Source organism: Sus scrofa, chromosome 9, assembly GCF_000003025.6.
Source record: "Sus scrofa isolate TJ Tabasco breed Duroc chromosome 9, Sscrofa11.1, whole genome shotgun sequence".
Taxonomy (NCBI): Eukaryota; Metazoa; Chordata; class Mammalia; order Artiodactyla; family Suidae; genus Sus; species Sus scrofa.
Genome location: NC_010451.4, coordinates 67,642,411 through 67,661,618, shown reverse-complemented (window position 1 = coordinate 67,661,618; position 19,208 = coordinate 67,642,411). Strand labels below are relative to the sequence as shown.

At 50.2% G+C, this 19,208-nt stretch overlaps 1 protein-coding gene across 1 annotated transcript; it reads left to right on the top strand.

The window, feature by feature from the left end:
- On the top strand, nt 235-13,286 carry C9H1orf116 (chromosome 9 C1orf116 homolog). Its single transcript, XM_021063321.1, is given in 6 exon segments — nt 235-348; nt 4,670-4,821; nt 5,727-5,912; nt 8,805-8,982; nt 10,453-11,781; nt 11,784-13,286. Coding segments are annotated over 4 exon segments (1,812 nt in total). The 5' UTR covers nt 235-348; nt 4,670-4,821; nt 5,727-5,807; the 3' UTR covers nt 11,984-13,286.

Here is a 19,208-nt window from a genome sequence, read left to right as displayed (position 1 = left end):
CTAGGCCCTCCTCTTTTATTTTCAAGGGCCTTTATTGGCTCTCAACGAGGGAGGGGGAAGGCAAGAGAGGATTGGCCAAAGGAGAAGAGCGCCGCCCCGCCCTGTCCCCGCCCACGCCCTCCCCGGAGGAACAGCTGGAATGGGAAGGAGGGAGGGAAATCTGGGATTGGCTGAGAGTCGGTGGCTGGGTGGGGTGAGGCAGCTCCGTTGAAGCTTTTACCTGTCTAGGTAAGTCAGGAAGAGGTCAGAAGAAAACAGTAGGAGGCAGGGGGAGCAGTCTCTGTCTCCGTCTCTGCCCTTTGAAATAGAAGGGTATTCCTTTCCTCCCTCAGTCCCCACCCAGTGAAGGTGAGTTAATTACTAACTCAACTATTGCTTATTCTGCAGCGAGGGGGCGGGGGGCTTCATGGGAAGTCGGAGCTACGGAATGGTGGGGAGCCCCTTATACCCGTAGCTAGAGGGCTTTCCTGTCTGTTCCTCAACTCTCTAATGTGGGATCAGAGTAGGTAGGTAGCTTCCTGAGATTGCAGTGTTTCTGTGGAGAACAGGACTGAGACGCATTTTTTTTTTCCATCTACCTGTTTAGGTTAGATATGCATATTGTGTAGATAAAGAAAGGAAAACAGGTTTGTTTTAGACCTTTGCATCTCTGAAGAGCTGAAATTGAGTTGTGATTTTGGAAGAGAACAGTTGTAGAGGGCGTCAAAATGAAGGCTCACCTAGCACTTTGGTTTTCCATTGCATTTCTAACAGGAAAATTTCCTGTGGCTTTATCAACTCAATGTCTATCTTTATTTAAGCAAAGGGTTCAGTGTGTGTGTGTGTGTGTGTGTGTGTGTGTTCAGTAATGGTCGTGTGATAATGGAGCTCTCTGTGGATGGGTGTGAAAGGTGTGAGCTGAGCTAGGGTGTTTGGAAGGGGGGTGTGAGGTCTGCTTACGTTGGGAAAACTCCAACTCAGGCTACCAGCTCATCTTTGCAACACCCCCGGATAGTCTAGTTGCAAAGTCAAGCCTATTTGAGTTCATTTTAATGAATTTAACGACGTTGCCGGTTAATAGACACAGGGACTAGCAGACGGAAAGCTACTCAACTGTGCCATGGCCTCGCCCACATTAATATTTCACGATAGCATGTTGAGTCTAGTAGGAATTCTGAGTGGGGCTGAGGCCAAAGCAGTGTGGCAGAGGCCAGAGAGGAGAACCAGACCTGTGTGGTGGTTTTGCTTTGTGTTCCTTCAGGGGTCCCCTGGCAGGCTGTGTGACCGGTTTCCCTGCACAGGGACAGCTGGGTGTGGAAGTCAAGTCAGAGTGGCAAGTCAGCTCTTGGTCATCCAGCTCGTAGGGGTTAACTCTGTGGTCCCTAACTTCACCCCTTTTCCTCCTGCTTCAGAAAAGGGGAAGTGGGACGACCCAGTGCCAGGATCCCAGGGCTTGGCACACAACTCCCAGCGAATATACCGAGTTTCCGGTCCTGCCAACTGGAACTTTGGGCATTCGCTCAGCCTGCGCTGCAGAACCAGCCCACCAAGCTCACCAAGCAGCCATAGATGATGACCTTGTCAGCAATAAAGATAACTTGCAGGGTCTGGCAAACCTCTTCTGCGTAGGGGATATTTCTGCTAACCCTCTCCCTCAAACCCACTTGAAGGAGGCGATTATATCGCTGCCTAAAAACACACAGAAACTTGCCCATGTGCCTGTGGAGAGGGATACACACCCAGTGCAACTTTTAATCTTCTTGGCATTTTCCTTACGATGTGCTCCAGCTCAAGGCACCTTTTGTGCAGTCAGCAGAAAGCAGAGACACCTGGCCTAAGAGAAACCGGAAACCTCTTGGACCCCTGGGGAGAGAGCCTTGGAGGACATGGGAGTGGGCTCACGGGAAGAGGGTAAAAAGGGGCCGTTGGGTCTGTTCAGAAGGTACAGAGAAGCCAAACTGGAGTGGGTCTGGAGCCCTCACCCCACCCCCTCCAGATGCCAGAATTCCACATGCCATTTATTTACTCTCCTCCAAAGCTTGGCTGGTTTCAGGGTGTAGTTAATATTTAATGCGCCCTTGCATGGGTGGCCCTGATATAGGCTGTGCACATTTCTTAACCCATTCCCTCCTCCCCTCAAGCCTCCCAAAGAGGTCAAGGGGTAAAAGATAACTCGCTCTCACCTCGAGTTTTGCTCGTTACTCAGGCTTCTTATCAAATAGAAAGACCTTGGTTTCAATGGCCGCCCTGAAGTAGCCCCTAAGATTTACGGTTGTAAAGTTGGTGGAAGGAAGTGCAGCATCCAGGTCAGGTCAAGCTGGTGCGAGAGAGAAGGCAGGGGCGGGGTTTGGGAAGAAGAGAAGACTCTTTTTAGAGTTCACACTTTTGGAGTCAGAACACTAGGTGTGGAGGTGAGGTGCGAGCACCTCAGGGCTCATCCAGCTTTGGTTTCAGGTTCAGTTTAATCTCTGCAGTGATAATGTTGTGTCTACGACATGAGCTTCAGTGGCATTTGGTGTCATTTCTTTCTTTCTTTCTTTTTTTTGTCTTGTCTTTTGAGGGCCTGTGGAAGTTCCCAGGCTAGGGGTCTAATCAGAGCTATAGCTGCCGGCCTATGCCAGAGCCACAGCAACGCAGGATCTGAGCCGCCTCTGTGACCTACACCACAGTTCACAGCAACACCAGCTCCTTAACCCACTGAGCAAGGCCAGAGATCAAACCCGCAACCTCATGGTTCCTAGTCCCATTTGTTTCCATTGCGCCATGACAGGACCTTGCTATGGTTTTTGAAGCAGTACTAGCTGTAGTTCTTATCTCTTCCAGCTGCTTCAGGCCATCCTTCGTTCCAAAGTAAGAGTGTGTCAGGTCTCCCTGAGTGGACGGAGAGGCCAGCAAACCACTATAAAGGCTGATGTGTGCTTAGAAGAACAAGGGTGGTAATTTTCTCTGAAAGGAAAAGGCAGCATCAGCTCACCCATTCACAGAGAATATTATATTAATTACAGTGAGTCACTTTTAATACTTACTGCCCCAGTTCTACAGATAGGAAATCTAGAGCCAAAAATAGAGACCCTTGGCTCTACACTGACTTCTTCGAAACAATACTTTTGTCTTCATAAAGTTTTCCATGCCCCATACCTCTTGGGTGCTCCTACATGTCAGTGTAACTGAAAGTATTTCCCAAATTCCATTGACCCATACAGTCTCTGGAAAATAAAGGCGCTTTCAAAAGGAGCTTCCAATAATGGGGCAGAAGCCATAAGAGAGACCTCCCAACAGCTCAACTCAATAGACACTAGAACGGGAGTTCCTGTTGTGGCTCAGTGGTTAACGAATCCGACGAGGAATCATGAGGTTGCGGGTTCGATTCCTGGCCTTGCTCAGTGGGTTGATGATCCGGCGTTGCCATGAGCTGTGGTGTAGGTCGCAGACGCGGCTCAGATCCCGTGTTGCTGTGGCTCTGGCAGAGGCCGGCGGCTACAGCTCCGACTTAACCCCTAGCCTGGGAACCTCCATATGCTGTGAGAGCGGCCCAAGACAATGGCAAAAAGACAAAAAAAAAGACTCTAGAACAGATGGCAAGTTTATTCATTCAGCATGTTTTGAGTGCCTTCTCTGTGCCTAGGCTTAGGAAGGGTGGATCCTCTTCTTTGTAATGATCTCAACCCTACAGAAGGTTAGGAATGAGTTAGTACTTGGGAACCTAGACGGCCATTCATAGAGAGGATAGCTGAGATGCCTGAATTTCATCCCCATGACTTCTCACATTTCTGTTTCTTTGAGGCTCTGGGTAATGGGGAACTAACCTCATGAGGACTCCTAGGAGTTGTCTTACCTCATATTGATTCATCACTGGGCTTCTTTGGTATCACTGGCCCCTGTGGTTCCCTCTCTCTCCTGAGAGGCTCTGGACCCCCATGAAATTACATGGGTCTTGCTCATAAAGGATCTTTCTTACCCTTACCCTTCCCCCACCCCACCCGAGGGCGTCCTTCAAAGCAGGGGAGGAACTCCGTGAGGCCTTGTGCTTGTCAGGCTGACTCACCCAGCACAGCCCAAACCTGACTTTGGCACTGGAAGCAATTACTGACGGAGGCTGAAAAGGCAACCTGCCCTGGAATCTAAACTCCAAGTCTCGGGAGTTCCCGTCGTGGTGCAATTATTGACAAATCCAACTAGGAACCATGAGGTTGCGGGTTCGATCCCTGCCCTTGCTCAGTGGGTTAACCATCCGGCGTTGCCGGGAGCTGTGGTGTAGGTCGCAGACGAGGCTTGGATTCCGCGTTGCTATGGCTCTGGCGTAGGCCGGTGGCTACAGCTCCAGTGAGGCCTGTAGCCTGGGAACCTCCATATGCCGCAGAAGCAGCCCAAGAAATAGCAAAAAGACAAAAAATAAATAAATAAAAATTAAAAAATAAACCCCAAGTCTCAAGATCTCCCAGAAAACACAGTTTTCCAGAACATTTTACCTAGTATTGGGAGGGTAAGAAAGTAGAAAATAAAAGCATGGCATGATGGGGAAAATATGGATTCAGAATCAGACAAACTATATTCTAATTCTAGCTCTTCCCCCAGCTCCCTGCTTGACCTTAGCGCTGTCTTTTCATCCTAATTCTTCCAGAATTTCATTTTCACGTAGGAGAGTCACGTCTGGCCTTTCCCACTCTGATGGAGTTTTTCCCACAAACAGGAATAGGAAAATCCGTGAGATTTCCTGAAGGAAGACAACACACCCTTCCTTGGCAATTTCTATTGGCACAGTGAACTTGAAACTTTTCTTTCCCTATGAGTTGGAGTTGGAAGGAAGCGACCTAGGACATTGACCTTGTTCATCTGACACAGGTTAGGGAATCTCATTGGGAATAAGTGCAGCATCAGAGGGGGGACACATAAGAGGGGAATTGGATTTGTGTCAACCACTGGGGTGCCATGCAGCTACCTCCCAGTCTAGGGAGCTGATGGTGGCTGTGGTGGGAGGGGCGTGATGATGGGGCCATGGTAACAGCTGACAGTCACAGGTCCGGGCATTGCACAAAGTGATTGACATGTAATATTTCATTATAAATTCATGACAACCCTATGAGGTAGGTCCTACTACGGACTCTGTTCCTTGTTTTTCTAAACTCTTGTTTCCCTCGCTTCAGTCTACTTTGACCTGGCATGGATCTTGTCGTGTTCTTCTTACCAGAACAGTGGTAGTTACTCATTTGTTCCTTAAGCGTTTGCATATTTATTACCAACTAAACCATGTTAACTGTTCTCATTTAGTCCTTATATTAACCCTACGTAAGGAGGAAAAACAGACTCAAAGAGTAATTTGCCTCAAGTCATATCACTGTAAATGGTGGCACTGGAATTTGAACCAGATCCAGCTTCCTCCAGAACCCAAGCTATTAACCCCTGCAGTAGTTATGATTTATAGAAATGAAGAGGTAGGCTAAGCTCCCTGGTTCAGAGGGAAAAAAACCAACTAAGACAGGATGGCGTCTCCCTTCTGACTAGACTGCTCTCTACCATCCACGTCCGTCCTTCTGCATCTACGTGAGCCAGCTTATGTGTCCTTACGTGTCCAGCTTCCATGTCCCCCGTGCAGGCTGGGGGTCTGGGTTTGGGCTGTGGCTGGCCATGGCCCCTTCCAGCTCTCTGCTTGCTTGCAGTCCCTGCCACCATGCTTGCTCCAGGGCCTGGACAGAGCCTCGCCAGAGCCCGGCTCAGCTCACACTTGGCTGTGATTCTTCTCTTTTCAGGCCCGACCTGGGACATTCTCCACTTCCCTTGGCTTCCCCTCTGGGAGCCCCTTTCACCACCCCTGCACCTTGCTTCGGGCGATGCCCGAGAGGGAGCTGTGGCCAGCGGGGCCTGGCTCGGAACCCGTGACCCGCGTCAGCAGCTGCGACAGCATGATGAGTACCACCTCCACCCGCTCTGGATCTGTACGTACTCTCTGTCTGCAGCCTGGCCTGCTCTCTGCACCCCTGCCTTGCCCTGCCCTGCCCTGCCCTGCCCTGCCCTGCCCACCTCCATCCTTGCTCACTGCTCCTGTCTTTGATCTTCCTCATCAGGAGTGAGTCACACCAGTTGGTATTTTGCCTCTGAGTCACCCCGGGTTCTATAGAGGACAGGGTGAGACAAGCCCAGAGAGGAAAGGGACAAATGAGGCTTTCCCCCAGTTTTCATTACATTGGGTGGCTGGGTTGAGACGAGAGAGTGGGCCCCTGAGCTAAAGTCACGGTGGAAACCAAAATCTAGATTCCTACAGTTCTCTGCAATGAACAGCATCGCTTTGATCTTTCACAAAGATCAAAGAGCATAGAGTAATTAGGAGCCTGGGTTCTGGAGCCACACGGATCTGGGTTCTCTACTTATAGGCTATATGACCTTGGGCAAATTACTTAATTTCTCTAAGCTTCGTCTCAGATTTAAGATGGGGATAATAGTGACACCAAGTTCATAGGGTTCCTGAGAAGAGTAAATACAGTGCATGTAAAGTACCCAGCACATGCCTCTGTGTAGAAAAGACACAGCCTGGGAGTTCCCGTCGTGGCGCAGTGGTTAACCAATCTGACTAGGAACCATGAGGTTGCGGGTTCGATCCCTGGCCTTGCTCAGTGGGTTAAGGATCCGGCGTTGCGGTGAGCCGTGGTGTAGGTCGCAGACACGGCTCAGATCCTGCATTGCTGTGGCTTTGGTGTAGGCAGGCAGCTACAGCTCTGATTGGACCCCTAGCCTGGGAACCTCCATAGGCCCCGGGAGCAGCCCTAGAAAAGGCAAAAAAGAAAAAAAAAAAAAAAAAAAGAGACAGCCTGTCTATAAGTAGAGATAGAGACTCTGCCAAAGTCACTGTGGTTAACTCTGTGCATGGCATGTAATAAATTGTAATTTTCCTGGACATTAAATCAATTATCATAAGGCGGGTGTGAAAGAGTGAAACAAATGTAAGCATTCTTTTGTTACAGGTACTCACCACTTACATAATACCCTTGAGAATTTATATATTATTACTCTATATCCTGTGCATAGAGAGAGTTGAGCATTTAAATGGATCATGATAATCTCTACTGAATGTCGAAGATGTTTATTTAACACAGTCAGTGAGTTCCGATATGGAAGATGGAGCAGGAAAAACAAGGCACCCAACACACAAAAGCCCAAAGTGCAGACAATTTCTATATACTGTCTTTTTTGACCCTAGATGATGGGGCCGTAGAGACAGCTTTCTGTTTCTATCCAACGGAGGCCAGCAGGAGTAGTTACACACCCTTGGACACAGAACGTGTCAGGGATTAAGGGTTTTCAAAGTGAATCATCTACAAAGGAGAAATTCAGAGTTGGAGATTTGGTAAGACTGTTTTAGGAGGAAGAGGGCAGTAAAGAAGATTTTGTTCAGGGAACCCCAGAGTCCTCATCAAGGCTTCCGAGGGCTGCCCTGGGGGCTTCCCTTGACACATAGGCCTCCCTCAGTCAGCTGACCGATGGTTCTTAAAGGATCGTGGGGAACTGGAAGAGTTATTCCAACAACCATCTCCCCTCTCCCTAAGATATATTCAGGGCTTTCTCAAATTCTCTCCTGGCCATCTGAGTGGATCTGGAGACTATACAACTTTGAAGCATCTCACATATTAGGAAGAGAGGTGGAGATGCCAGAAAGGGACTCAGGCCACCTTCCCTGTGTTCTCTTCTGCCCCCTTGGTTTTCCCATCAGCCTTCAACTTTGGAGAACAGCTGTTCCATGATCTTCCTTGTAGAATGGGGCAGGAACATCTGAAACAGTCATGGCCTGTTTTCCCAAACACTCCTCTCTTTCTCATAATGAATATTATATTTTCTAGGGCCATTCCCGCAGCATATGGAGGTTCCCAGGCTAGGGGTCTAATCAGAGCTGTAGCTGCCTGCCTACCCCAGAGCCACAGCAATGCGGAATCCGAGCCGCGTCTGTGACCCACACCACAGCTCACGGCAAGGCCGGATCCTCAACCCACTGAGCAAGGCCAGGGATCGAACCCACAACCTCATGGTTCCTAGTTGGATTCGTTAACCACTGAGCCACGACGGGAGCTCTGAAAATTATATATTTTAATTTCTATTTAATACAAAGTTGCTTTCCCCTCACCCCATACCACTGTCTCCACCTTCCTCCCTTAAGTTAATATTTGCTGAAGAAAGGCACACTTTTTTGAATGTTAGCCAGAGCTAAATGCCATCAAGAAAGTCAACATACAGGGGGAAAGAATCCCGTGTGGAATGCATTTCAAAGTCAAGTATAAATTGTTTAGTAAATTTATCTGTGGCTAGTCATGCCACGTCCCACTGGCCAGGCAGCAGGTTGTTGACTGAGTTTCTTGTTTGTCCTCATACTGTCCTTGACACACCAGAGCAAGTATGCAGAAGTACTTCTGAAAAGGTAAAAGCAATTGCATTCAAGTGTAAGGTCAAATCATTATGTTGCTCAGATCATTTAGAGGGAAATTGGAGACACACGAAGAGAAAGACTTGACCTAGGTCACACGTAGGAACTGGAATGGGAACCTTGGACTGCTTCTGATCTGGGTCCCTAAGCCTTCCACCCAGGACGGAGCAAAAGAAAGAGCACCCGCCATCTGGCTGCCCAGCTGTCAGAGCTGGTGCTAGTGAGACAACAGCCTGACAGTCTGTGCCCTCCCTCATGCCTGCGGTTGCAGGAAGCAGCTCCAGCAGGTTTGCAGAGTGGCAGGTGAAGAGGTTTCCAGCTCTTCAACATTCCTTCCCCAGCCCAGGGTGGTTCTCGGGGCCCCACCAGTTTCTGAGGACCTGCCTCTCACAGCTCCCGCTCCCCCTCCTCAATCCAGAGTGACAGCAGCTACGATTTCTTGTCCGCTGAAGAGAAGGAGTGTCTGCTCTTCCTGGAGGAAACCATTGGCTCCCTGGACACTGAGGCTGACAGCGGACTGTCCACTGACGAGTCTGAGCAACCCGTGACTCCCCGAGGTCCTCGAGCACTGCCCACAGCCCAGCCTGCCCCTCAGGGTAAGGGAGACCGTCCAGCAAACCCCAGAAAAAGTGGTGCAACCTTTTGGCCACTTTCCATCTTGTTTGCTTCTCTGCTGTAAGGGTCACAGGTGGAGGAAGGAACAACTGCTCTCCTCTCCACTCTCACGGCTGGAATAAAGCCTTATCCCTGGAGGGGAGGAAGGATGCTGACAAGCCAGCTTCCTGCATCTTTCTAGGAAGAAGTAGAGGACTGGGAGGAAAGGGGGTTTGACCAGCTCCCATCTCCTTATGGGGAAATTCTAAAGTGATCTGACCACAGAGGTGGGGGAGCGCATCAGGGAGGGGTGGGTGCTTGGCTCTGGAGAGACTGAGTCGGTCTGGGATGCTAATCTGGGTGACCCAGAGGACAAGGCTGCAGGAGATAAGAAGAGGGAAGGGCTCCCTTAACTTCAGCGGGCGGCACCTCGAGGGCTCTGTGAGAGTGTGGAGCGGTGTTGGGGCTCAGTAGACAGGGACCCGGATGGCACCTCAGAGTGGCCCTGAGTGTGGGACCATGTGTCTCAGGGTGAGGGGGGGCACTTTACTCCCAAGGACAGTCCAATTGCTATCAGGACCGCAATCATTCATTCCTTTAGCAAATGCTTACTGCCGATGTGTTAGACCCTCCCTGAAGATAGAGCTGTAAATGGGGTCACAGGGCTGCCTCATGCTGATTTCCTGGCCCAGTGGGCCCAATGCATGTGCTTACTCGCTGGAAGGAAAGAGCCCTGTCTCTCTGTGGTGCAGGGACAGCTGCGGCCGCCATAGAATCATTCAGGTGCTTAGAGAAAGTGAAAGTGGGAGAAGGCAGAAGCCTGGTCAGGCAGCCTCACTGGTGCTCATCCTGCCCAATGCTCCACTGGCCTCAGACACCTGGGAGTCCCAGGGCAGCCAGAGGGACCGTCCCAAATCCCAGCCTATCTGAGTGTGTCTGTGGAGGGTTGGGAAGAACCTGAGTCAGGGACATGGAGGTATTGGGGCTGCCTGTTCCCCAGCCATCAGGAAGCATTAAGCCTTGGATGAAGGGAATCTGCTAGTACTGACCTGTTAGTCTAAATGATACCCAGGAGTTCCCATCGTGGCTTAGTGGTTAACAAATCTGACTCAGAACCATGAGGTTGCGGGTTCGATCCCTGGCCTTGCTCAGGGTTAAGGATCCGGATTGCCGTGAGCTGTGGTGTAGGTCGCAGACGCAGCTCGGATCCCGCATTGCCGTGGCTCTGGTGTAGGCTGGCGGCTATAGCTCTGAGTAGACCCCTAGCCTGGGAACCTCCATATGCCTCAGGAGCAGTCCAAGAAATGGCAAAAAGACGTAAATAAATAAATAAATAAATAAATAAAACCCAAAGAAACAACAAAACCCCAGACTCATCCAATTAGGGGATCAGAGTCTAGGAAGCATTGTCTTTGGCAGCGGGGTTCCTACTGCCCCCTCAACCTTCTCTGCGTGTTTCCCTGACCTCACAGGACATCCAGAGGAGACAACTGTTCGGCAAGGACCAGTGCCGAGGAGAGTGACTCTGTCCAGCTCATCTCATCCACCGGAGCCCCAAAGCCTGGGCCTCAGGTCTGGCTCCTACAGTCTCCCCAGAAACATCCACATCAGCCAAAACCAGAACCTCAGGAAAGGCACCACCCAGACTAACAGTCGCATCCCGAGGGGATCTAAGGGGCTTGTCCCAGGGCCTGAGAAAGAGCAGGTCAGCGAGAGCAGTGAGCCCCACCAGGCACCAGCCAGCCCCCAGGACGCTGCCCTTGATCTGGACGGGCCACTCATCCCCCCACCAGAAGCTTTCCGGGACACCCAGCCACAGCAGTGTGGGCAAGGCAACCTGGCCAGAAGGCCAGGGGTGCTGAGGCACACGCCCCAACTCCCCACCTCACTTGGGCCCCAGAAGAAAGGGGACACTGCTTCAGAGGCCATGTCCCAAAAAGCCAATGAGAAAGGCTCCACCAGGGGCCCAGGACAACCTCGGTCTCCTCCCCCCGTGTTCTCTCAGAATGCGAGAGCTGAAGATGCTCCCGTCCCATCATGGGGGGACCCAAATACCCAACTGGCCCCCGTCACAGCCCCTAAGCCCCGGAAACTGCCGCCAAATATTGTTCTGAAGAGCAGCCGAAGCAGTTTCCACAGTGATCCCCAGAACCGGCTGTCCCGCCACTCTGAGGCTGCTCCTGGAGACTCTGGGCCGGCCCCATCGTCGCTGCAGGAGCAGAGGAAAGCACGCAGAGAAGCCCTGGAGAAGCTGGGGCTACCCCAGGACCAAGATGAGCCCAGCCCTCACTTAAGCAGACCCTCTGTCAGACTCAAGGAGACTCGCGCTCCAGCCCCCTCCCCAGCTCCAGCTCAGGTCTCAGCAGCTATGCCTGCAGCAGGAAAGGCTCTGGCTCCCGCATCTACACAGGGGCCTTCTTTGGGGAAGGCACCAGTTCCAGCTCAGCAGTCTTCTCCAGGCAAGGTTTTGATTCCTGCCCAGGAACCCACTTCAGGGAAAGTTCCAGCTGCCAAATCCATGCCAATTCCCATCCCTAAGGCCCCACGGGCCAATAGTCCCCTGACTCAGCGGAAGCCAGACTCAGGGCTGACTCTCCAGGAGAGCAGCATCCCTGGCCTGAGACAGATGAACTTCAAGTCCAACACGCTGGAGCGTTCAGGTGTGGGGCTGAGCAGCTACCTCTCAGCTGAGAAAGAGCCCAGCCCCCAAACCAGCGCCTCTCTGGGAAAAAGCTCCTTCTTAGACAGGATCCCGCCCAACGTCTTGCGCAATTCCCGGCCCCGCCCTGCCTCCCTGGGCACCGAAAGGACTTCGAGGGTATCCAGGTGGGCAAGCTGGCCGATCTGGAGCAGGAGCAGAGCTCCAAGCGCCTGTCTTACCAAGGACAGAGCCGTGACAAGCTGCCTCGACCCGCCTGTGTCAGTGTCAAGATCTCCCCGAAAGGCGTGTCTGATGAGCACAGAAGGGAGGCTCTGAAGAAGCTGGGGCTCTTGAAGGAGTAGGCGCTGGACACCCGCACCGCCACCCAACCCCCTCCCTCACCCGCTTGTGCAAGAAGAGACCCCGGGCTCCACTGAGCCTTCCTCCCCTCCTCACAGCTCAGGGGCTGGACAGGGATCGGCTTCTTCCAACGTCCTGTTCCCTCTGAGGGAGCGAGTGGAGCATACGTTTATCTTCAGAGTGGTCGTGCCAACAAGTGCCTACATGAATCGTCCTGAGGATGGTTTCCACAGGCGGGTGTGTGCGTGTGTGGTGTGTGTGGTGTGTGTGTGTGTGTGTTATAACCTGTATATATCACTGAAGATATTTATATGACAAAGAATCATTGCTCAATTCCGCTTACATTGGATCTTTTCTTATATGGGGTAGATAGAGTTCAGCCTAACCGGAACAGAGGGGTAGCCATGCCTGTGAAAACATGGCAAGTGACACAATGGAGGCACCAGTGGCATTAAGCAAATGCAAGGTCATGTGACCTGCGGGTCTCCGAGAATCCCTGCAGTAGTGGATGGAGACTGGTTCCTGCCTTGCTGGATTCCCCGCTCAGGTCTGCCCTTCAGGACAGGGCCCTGGGGCCCAGAAGTGTTGCTTCCTCCTCCTTGTCTCTAGTCTCAAGGATCAGACACATCCCTGTACCTGACAACTCTTGGTTGACTGATACCAGGAGAGTTCTCGTTGGTCCGAGAAGGCAGGAGAAGTGTCCACATGGCACACCTCCACCCGAGAGAGCCTCATCCTTGGGCTTCTTAAATTCAGTAATAAACTATGGTGGTCCCTGACTCTGATGTTGCCATTCTTCCTGTTGCCAATCTCAGTTTGCATGTGACTGACCCCCGGGCTGCACCAGCAGTGGGACGGCAGCTCAAGCCCAGAGGCTTTACACAATGCCAAGAAACTGTTGCAGGCCTTGTCCACACGATGGCAAGTTGTTTTTTGATTTCATCAGTGCCTATGGAAAATCAGCCCAATACATTCTCTGCTAACTATTCATAGATTAGCAGAGCTGGGAGGGGCCTTGGAGATGCCCAGTTCAACCCTGTTGGGGAAGAGAAGTGACTCATCATCGTCGCTCTGCTGTTTAGTAACAGCTGCCTCCCCCCCACACACCCATGGTTCCCTTCTCACACTGCATGCCCTTCCCTTAAAGCAGTGCCTTCTTCTATCCACAGAGCACCCTAAGGATCGGTAGTCCTTAGCAAAGGTCCAACCTGAAAGCTCTTTGAGATCCTAAAGTGCCTTCTGAAACGTCAGAGGTTAAACGTTCAGGACGCTATTTTGTGTTTTTTTATTAAATTGGGAAAAGCAGTCATATCATCCTTCATTATTGATCCCCAATTCCCTGACCAAGTTGTGCAACCTGAGAACATGCCAAAGAAGGTCGTACGGGGAGGTGGTGTGGGCTTGTGCATGCAAGCTTGGAGGTCAGGCATGGCTGGACATGACCCCTGCTTCCCCTCAGGAAATAAATGTTATTCATAGACGTGGCCTGGTTGGAGTCCAACATGCCCAGATGTGAGGGGCAGATAAAGGGCACCGGGTTGGAAAAGTGCCCTTTAGGTCTGCTGAGCATTTCTGGGCCATGTCCTTGGGGATATCCAGCACATCACAGCCCAGTATTTCTGAAAATGATGAGAAGGTTAAGGCCAGGACAACAAATAGTTGCACCCTGTTACGGCATGTGGTTTGTGGGTGTGACAGTTTCTGTGTATACTCTCTCACACACACCCAAAAGCCTGGTGCCTTACTTCTGGCCATGGGTGAGAACCCACCTGTCCCCACTGACAGGGTCTCCCATGACTGGCTGAGCCACGTCTTATCACAGATCCCCACAAAAAGTCCCCTCCACAGGACTGGTCCCAGCTGCTACATTTGGCTGAGTTTCTTCTCAGGACACATCCTGCAGAATGACCATTTGATTTTTTTTTTTAATTTCCCTGATACATAGGGAAACTTGGGACTAGCTATAATATAAGATTTGGTAGGAATCGGGGGCCCTGGCATTAACGCAAGGCTAACTAACACAGGGCTGTCAGGAATACCTCCTGTGAAGACCCACTCCCTAGTAAAGGCAGTTTCTATCCCAGACAAAACTGAGTGACACACAGCCTGCCCTCCGGCTCCGAATCCTCATCTCGGCTGGTCCCCCAGTTCTCCCAGTTTGAGGCATTCCCTTCCTTTCCCTTGTTATTTAAAGATACTAGGCTTCCCGCGTCCTCCTCCTTCAAAGGGCAGGTTTTGCTCCAAAGATGGTCTTTGGGATTCAATGACAGAGCAGCACATCCAGACCCAGTTGTCCTCATTTTGAAGAGGGGCCCAGGGACCCACGGAGGACATCACCTCCCTGAATTTGATCCATCCTCTTGTATCTGTTGAGGCTTGCTCTTCCTTCAGCTAGAACTGATTTGGGGAGAGGTGAGAGTGGCATCAGGGTTATTCTTATCCCTTTTGGAAGGATTCTGGGCAGCAGTTTGTAAAGGCCATTCATTTGCTTTTAAAAACTACAGTGACAGGGAGTTCCCATTGTGGCTCAGTGGGTTAAGAACTCAACTAGTATCCATGAGGATTTGGGGTCGATCCCTGGCCTCGCTCAGTGGCTTAAGGATCTGGCATTGCCATGAGCTATGATATAGGTCGGAGACGTGGCTCAGATGCCGTGTTGCTATGGCTGTGGTGTAGGCTGGCAGCAACACTCCAATTCTACTCCTAGCCTGGAAATTTCCATATGCCGCACCTGCAGCCCTGAAAACAAACAAAGCGACAGCTCCACTTCCACATGGCCTCCTTTCTCTACTACCCCGACCTGCTGCAGTCTTGCTGCTGCTGGGAAGAACCCATCTGCCAAATACAGGAGCTGGCCCCTCCTCAGCCTAGCACAGTGAAGTCTGTGCCCCCAGACATGTTGGCAGATACTCCTCTGAGTCACCACGCACACACCACGCACACACAGCCCCATGCTCTAATCTACACAGAGGAAAAACGATGGGCCCAGTCACCTCATAGGCACCCCCCTTCATAGTGGGAAGTGTGGTCTGGCAGATGCCACCCTGGCAGTTGCCTAGGTGTGCAAAAGTTAGTGTTCATTCCATGGAAGAAAAGGCAGGAGAGAGACTGGGGAGCAGGCCCTCCTTGAAGTTATGAATTAGAGCTGGAGTGAAGATTTCAATAAGTGTAAGCCTGTGAATGAACCACTTCCACCTCTGATCCATGATCAGGTTGCAGGATGCAAAGGATCAGACTATCAGAAGATGAAGCTGTTGGTTCATGGACTAGGGGAGGAGACTGAGGAGTGGGCAGGAGAAAGCATGCCCACCTCCGTCAGAATCTAAGGAAGGAGGCAGATATGACGCTCCCATGTGAGTGATTGTGAAGCTGTAGATCTGGGCTCCACTCACCTGCGTCACTTGTGAATCCGGAGACCCTGAGACCATCACTTAAACTTTGTGAACCTCAGCGTTCTCACCTGTAAAATGGGAATAATGATACTAGCCTTTTGAGATTGTTGGGATGAACAAGCGATATAAAAAATCTAAATGGTGTGGATATTCAAGAAATGATAGTATTGTTCCTTCTGGGTCTTATGCCGTCCTTCTCAAAGAGAGCGAAAGTAAACAGGGTTGGAAGCCAAGAGCTCCCCCAGTTCAGCTCAGAGGAACTCAGAGAGAGCTTGGTGCAAATAAAAGTCTAAAGTAACACTGTGCTAGGCTGAGAGAGGTTTGGCATGCTCTCCAAGTGACTCAACTTCACCCAGGCCATGATTCCTGGAATTTAAAAACAAAGGGATTGGAGGGAAGATGGTGTTTTCTGTCTCAGTGGAGGCTGAACCAGCTGTTTCCAGCTTCTCTATTCCCAAGCCCAGCTCCTCATTTATCATCAATCTCTTCTTGTCCATGACCACATAGTTTACTTCTTTTTGCTTCCTTTAACTTCCTTTTGCCGTGGTTCAAGGAACTATATTTTGTCCTATAGCTATTTATTTTTAAAACAGAGGAAGAGAAAAGCGTATATAACAGAAGGAAAGTGTGACTAAAAGCAGAGAGAGAGGCTAAAAAAGGTTTCAAGATTCCTGGGGCATTTTTAAAATAAGGTAAGCATCTTTCAGAAATGAATCAGATGTTAGTTAGAAGGAGTCAAGAAGGCATGAAGGGCCCTATGAACTGCAGGAGTCATCACCACCACCAGCTTGAGTGTGTCACTTCATCTCATTCATAAAATGGAGACATGGATTGGACGGTCTCCGAGGTCCAGGTCAATCCTGAAATGTGTTTCAATAGGTCCAAACAACTTAATTAGGAAGAAAAACACCCTGCCAAAAATAATCACAATATAGTCTAAGCTAAAGTGTACCTCATAGAAACCTAAGAGCTGGAAGGAAAATTTTAGATTATCTAATCCAACTGTCTAAAGAGGAATTATGTCTGTAAGTAACTATAAATAGAAAGATGGGTGGATGCAGGTAGATGGATGAGTGGATGAATGGATGGGTGGATGGATGGATGGGTGGGTGGATGGATGGATGGATGGATGAATGGATGGGTGGATGGATGGATGGAAGGAAGAGGGGAGGGTAAAAGAGGATTGAGAACATGTGGCACAGGCTTAGGAGTCAGAATCTCTATACCTTAGCTTCCTTTTCAGTTTATTTCTTTTTGTTTCCTTTAGCTTCCTTTGTTTTTGTGGTTCAGGGAACTACATGCTGTCCTACGGCCACTTAGTTTAAAATGGAGTAAAAAAAAAAATGAACTTATAACAGGAAGGAGCTCTATAGGACAATAAAAAATACTTACCTATTGCAGTTGTTATGAGAATGGAATAAAATGAGATAATACATTAAAAAGTTAGCACATTGCTCAGTAGATGGAATCTATTAAATTTATTATTCTATACATATGTAATTCAGATGCCCAGCGGGTCCCCCCTTGAGGCCTGGATGAATCCGAGCCTGCACCTAAATTCCTCAACCTGAAACAATCGAAACCCCTGGTCCAGTTTCCAGAACCTTCTCAAGATCTTCCTGTGTTGCCCTTACATCTGCGATGCAGCTTCAAGGCCTCTAAATCCCTGCCCACCATCCCACTCCACACAGGGCCCACCCCACAGCACCCTCACTGTCCCCAAAGCCGAGGCCTTTAACTGGTTCCCGTGGGAAATCAGGTCTAAGCATTTTGTGGTTTTCTGAGTTTTTAACTGAAGCTTGGGTGGGAGATGCAGAGGGACCTGACACAAGGCACACAGCCTGCCACCACCTCCTTGTCACCCTTGCTTTCCTCTCTGTCCGTCCTGGCGTGTTACAGCACACCCAGGAAATTCTCACCCTCACCCACACTCAGGGCCCCTCAAGATCTGAGCATCTGCCCCAAGGGACTTTTCGAAAAACATCTTATTTGTGAACAGGGATGTCTGGTTGAAATGAGGTCTGCAGACTGCAGTGTTCTCTACCTCTTTACCTTCACTCCTGAAAAGGCCAGAAGTGACAATAAGAGATGTCTGGTGACATCTGCATGGACCCCACTGCATTCTTCCCAAGGGATTCAGCAGGGCTTTCTTTGGCTGGCCCCCTTCTCTGTGGGTAGGGAAGAAGTGTGGTCTCCTCTCCCAGTGACACCCCACCTAGCTTTTCAGGCAGGGGCTCCTCTATGTTAGCCAAGGCTCTAGGTAGGTCTCATAGGCTGTGGGAATATCTTTTAGTTGAAGTTAGTTCAAACAGGGTATCATTAGTATTTTAGGGTGAATTGAAATCAGGCACAATTCTAGCCCCAATCTTCCACCATCCTACCTTCTCCATGAGCAGCAGGGGCTGCCCTGTGCCCTGACCTCACCCCGTCCCCCACCCCATCCCCGGGAAGGAACCTACTCTGGTGGGCACTTTGTCCCGAGCAGCCAGCCTCCTGCAAGAAGAGGTTAGGGCGGCTATCAAGGTTTTACTTACTTGTGTTTTTGTTCTTCTGCCTGGGACTGGAATGTGTTGTATAACACATTCACAATGATAAATCACTGATTTATAATTGAAAAGGTATATTTGGTCTTCGGCCCCATTTCAGGCACAGAGCTGCTAAAACCCTTGAAATTTCCTACGATCCAAGTGATAAAGGTGACTTCTGTTGTGTTAATGGGGCAACTTTTGGAAAGCCCCTGTATAACCTAAGAAGGGGGGTTTGAACTCCAGGGGAACAACCATTAGACAGTTGGAACTTTCAGTCCTACCCTCTCCCTCTCCCCCTCAAACCCCCACCAGGACCTCTAGGGAGGGGAGAGGGGCTGGAGACTGAGTTCAGTGGCCATTGGCCAATGACTTAATCAATCGTGCCTATGAAGCAAAGCCTCCATTAAAATCTGAAAAGATGGGGCTTGGAGAGCTTCCTGGTTGATGAACCAGAATACTTCCATGTGTTACTGTGCCAGACCCTAAATTCCATGAGGACAGAAGCTCCTTTGTTCAGGACCTCACCCTGCATATCTCTTCATCTGGCTGTTGATCTGTATCCCTTAATATCCTTTGTAGTAAACCAGTAATCTGGTGAGTACGCTGGTTTCCTGAGTTCAGTGAGCCACTCTAGCAAATTCGTGGAAACTGAGAAGGAGATGGTGGGGACCTCTAACTTATAGTCAGGTGGTCGGGTGCACAGGTGACAACCTAGGCTTGCGATTGGCCACAGAAGTGAAGGGCAGTCTTATGGGACTAAGCCTTCAACCAGTGGAATGCTATCTCAGGATGGGTAGTATCAGGATTGAGTTGGATTGTAGGACACCCATTGGTATCACACTGGGCTTGGGTACCAGATCCTGCTCCGAAGGCTGCTGCACTTATTTCCTGACCGAAGTATCCAGAAGATCAGAGCAGAATTCACAGCTTGAGAAAAGACTCTTCAGACTTCGCCTCTGGGCTTGGTGCCTCAGCTGCCTACTCCAGCTCCACTTCAAACTCAACATGTCCAAACACAGACTCATATAGGGGACGCCCCACCAAAAGTGACCCTTCTACAGTGGTCCCTATCAGTGAGAGGCTCTAGCATCCATCTAGTCAGTCAAGCCAGAAACCAAAATATCATCCACAACAACACTCTCAGTACCCAGTTACCAAATTGTGAAATTACCACCATACATCATTCAAACCTGTCCTTTCTTCTTCTTTTCTGCTACCACCACTGCCCCGTCATCTCTCCTGGATTAGAGCAGTAGCTACCAAGTGTCTTCTTCACAGCCATTCAAACCTCCCTCTGGCCCCTCTCC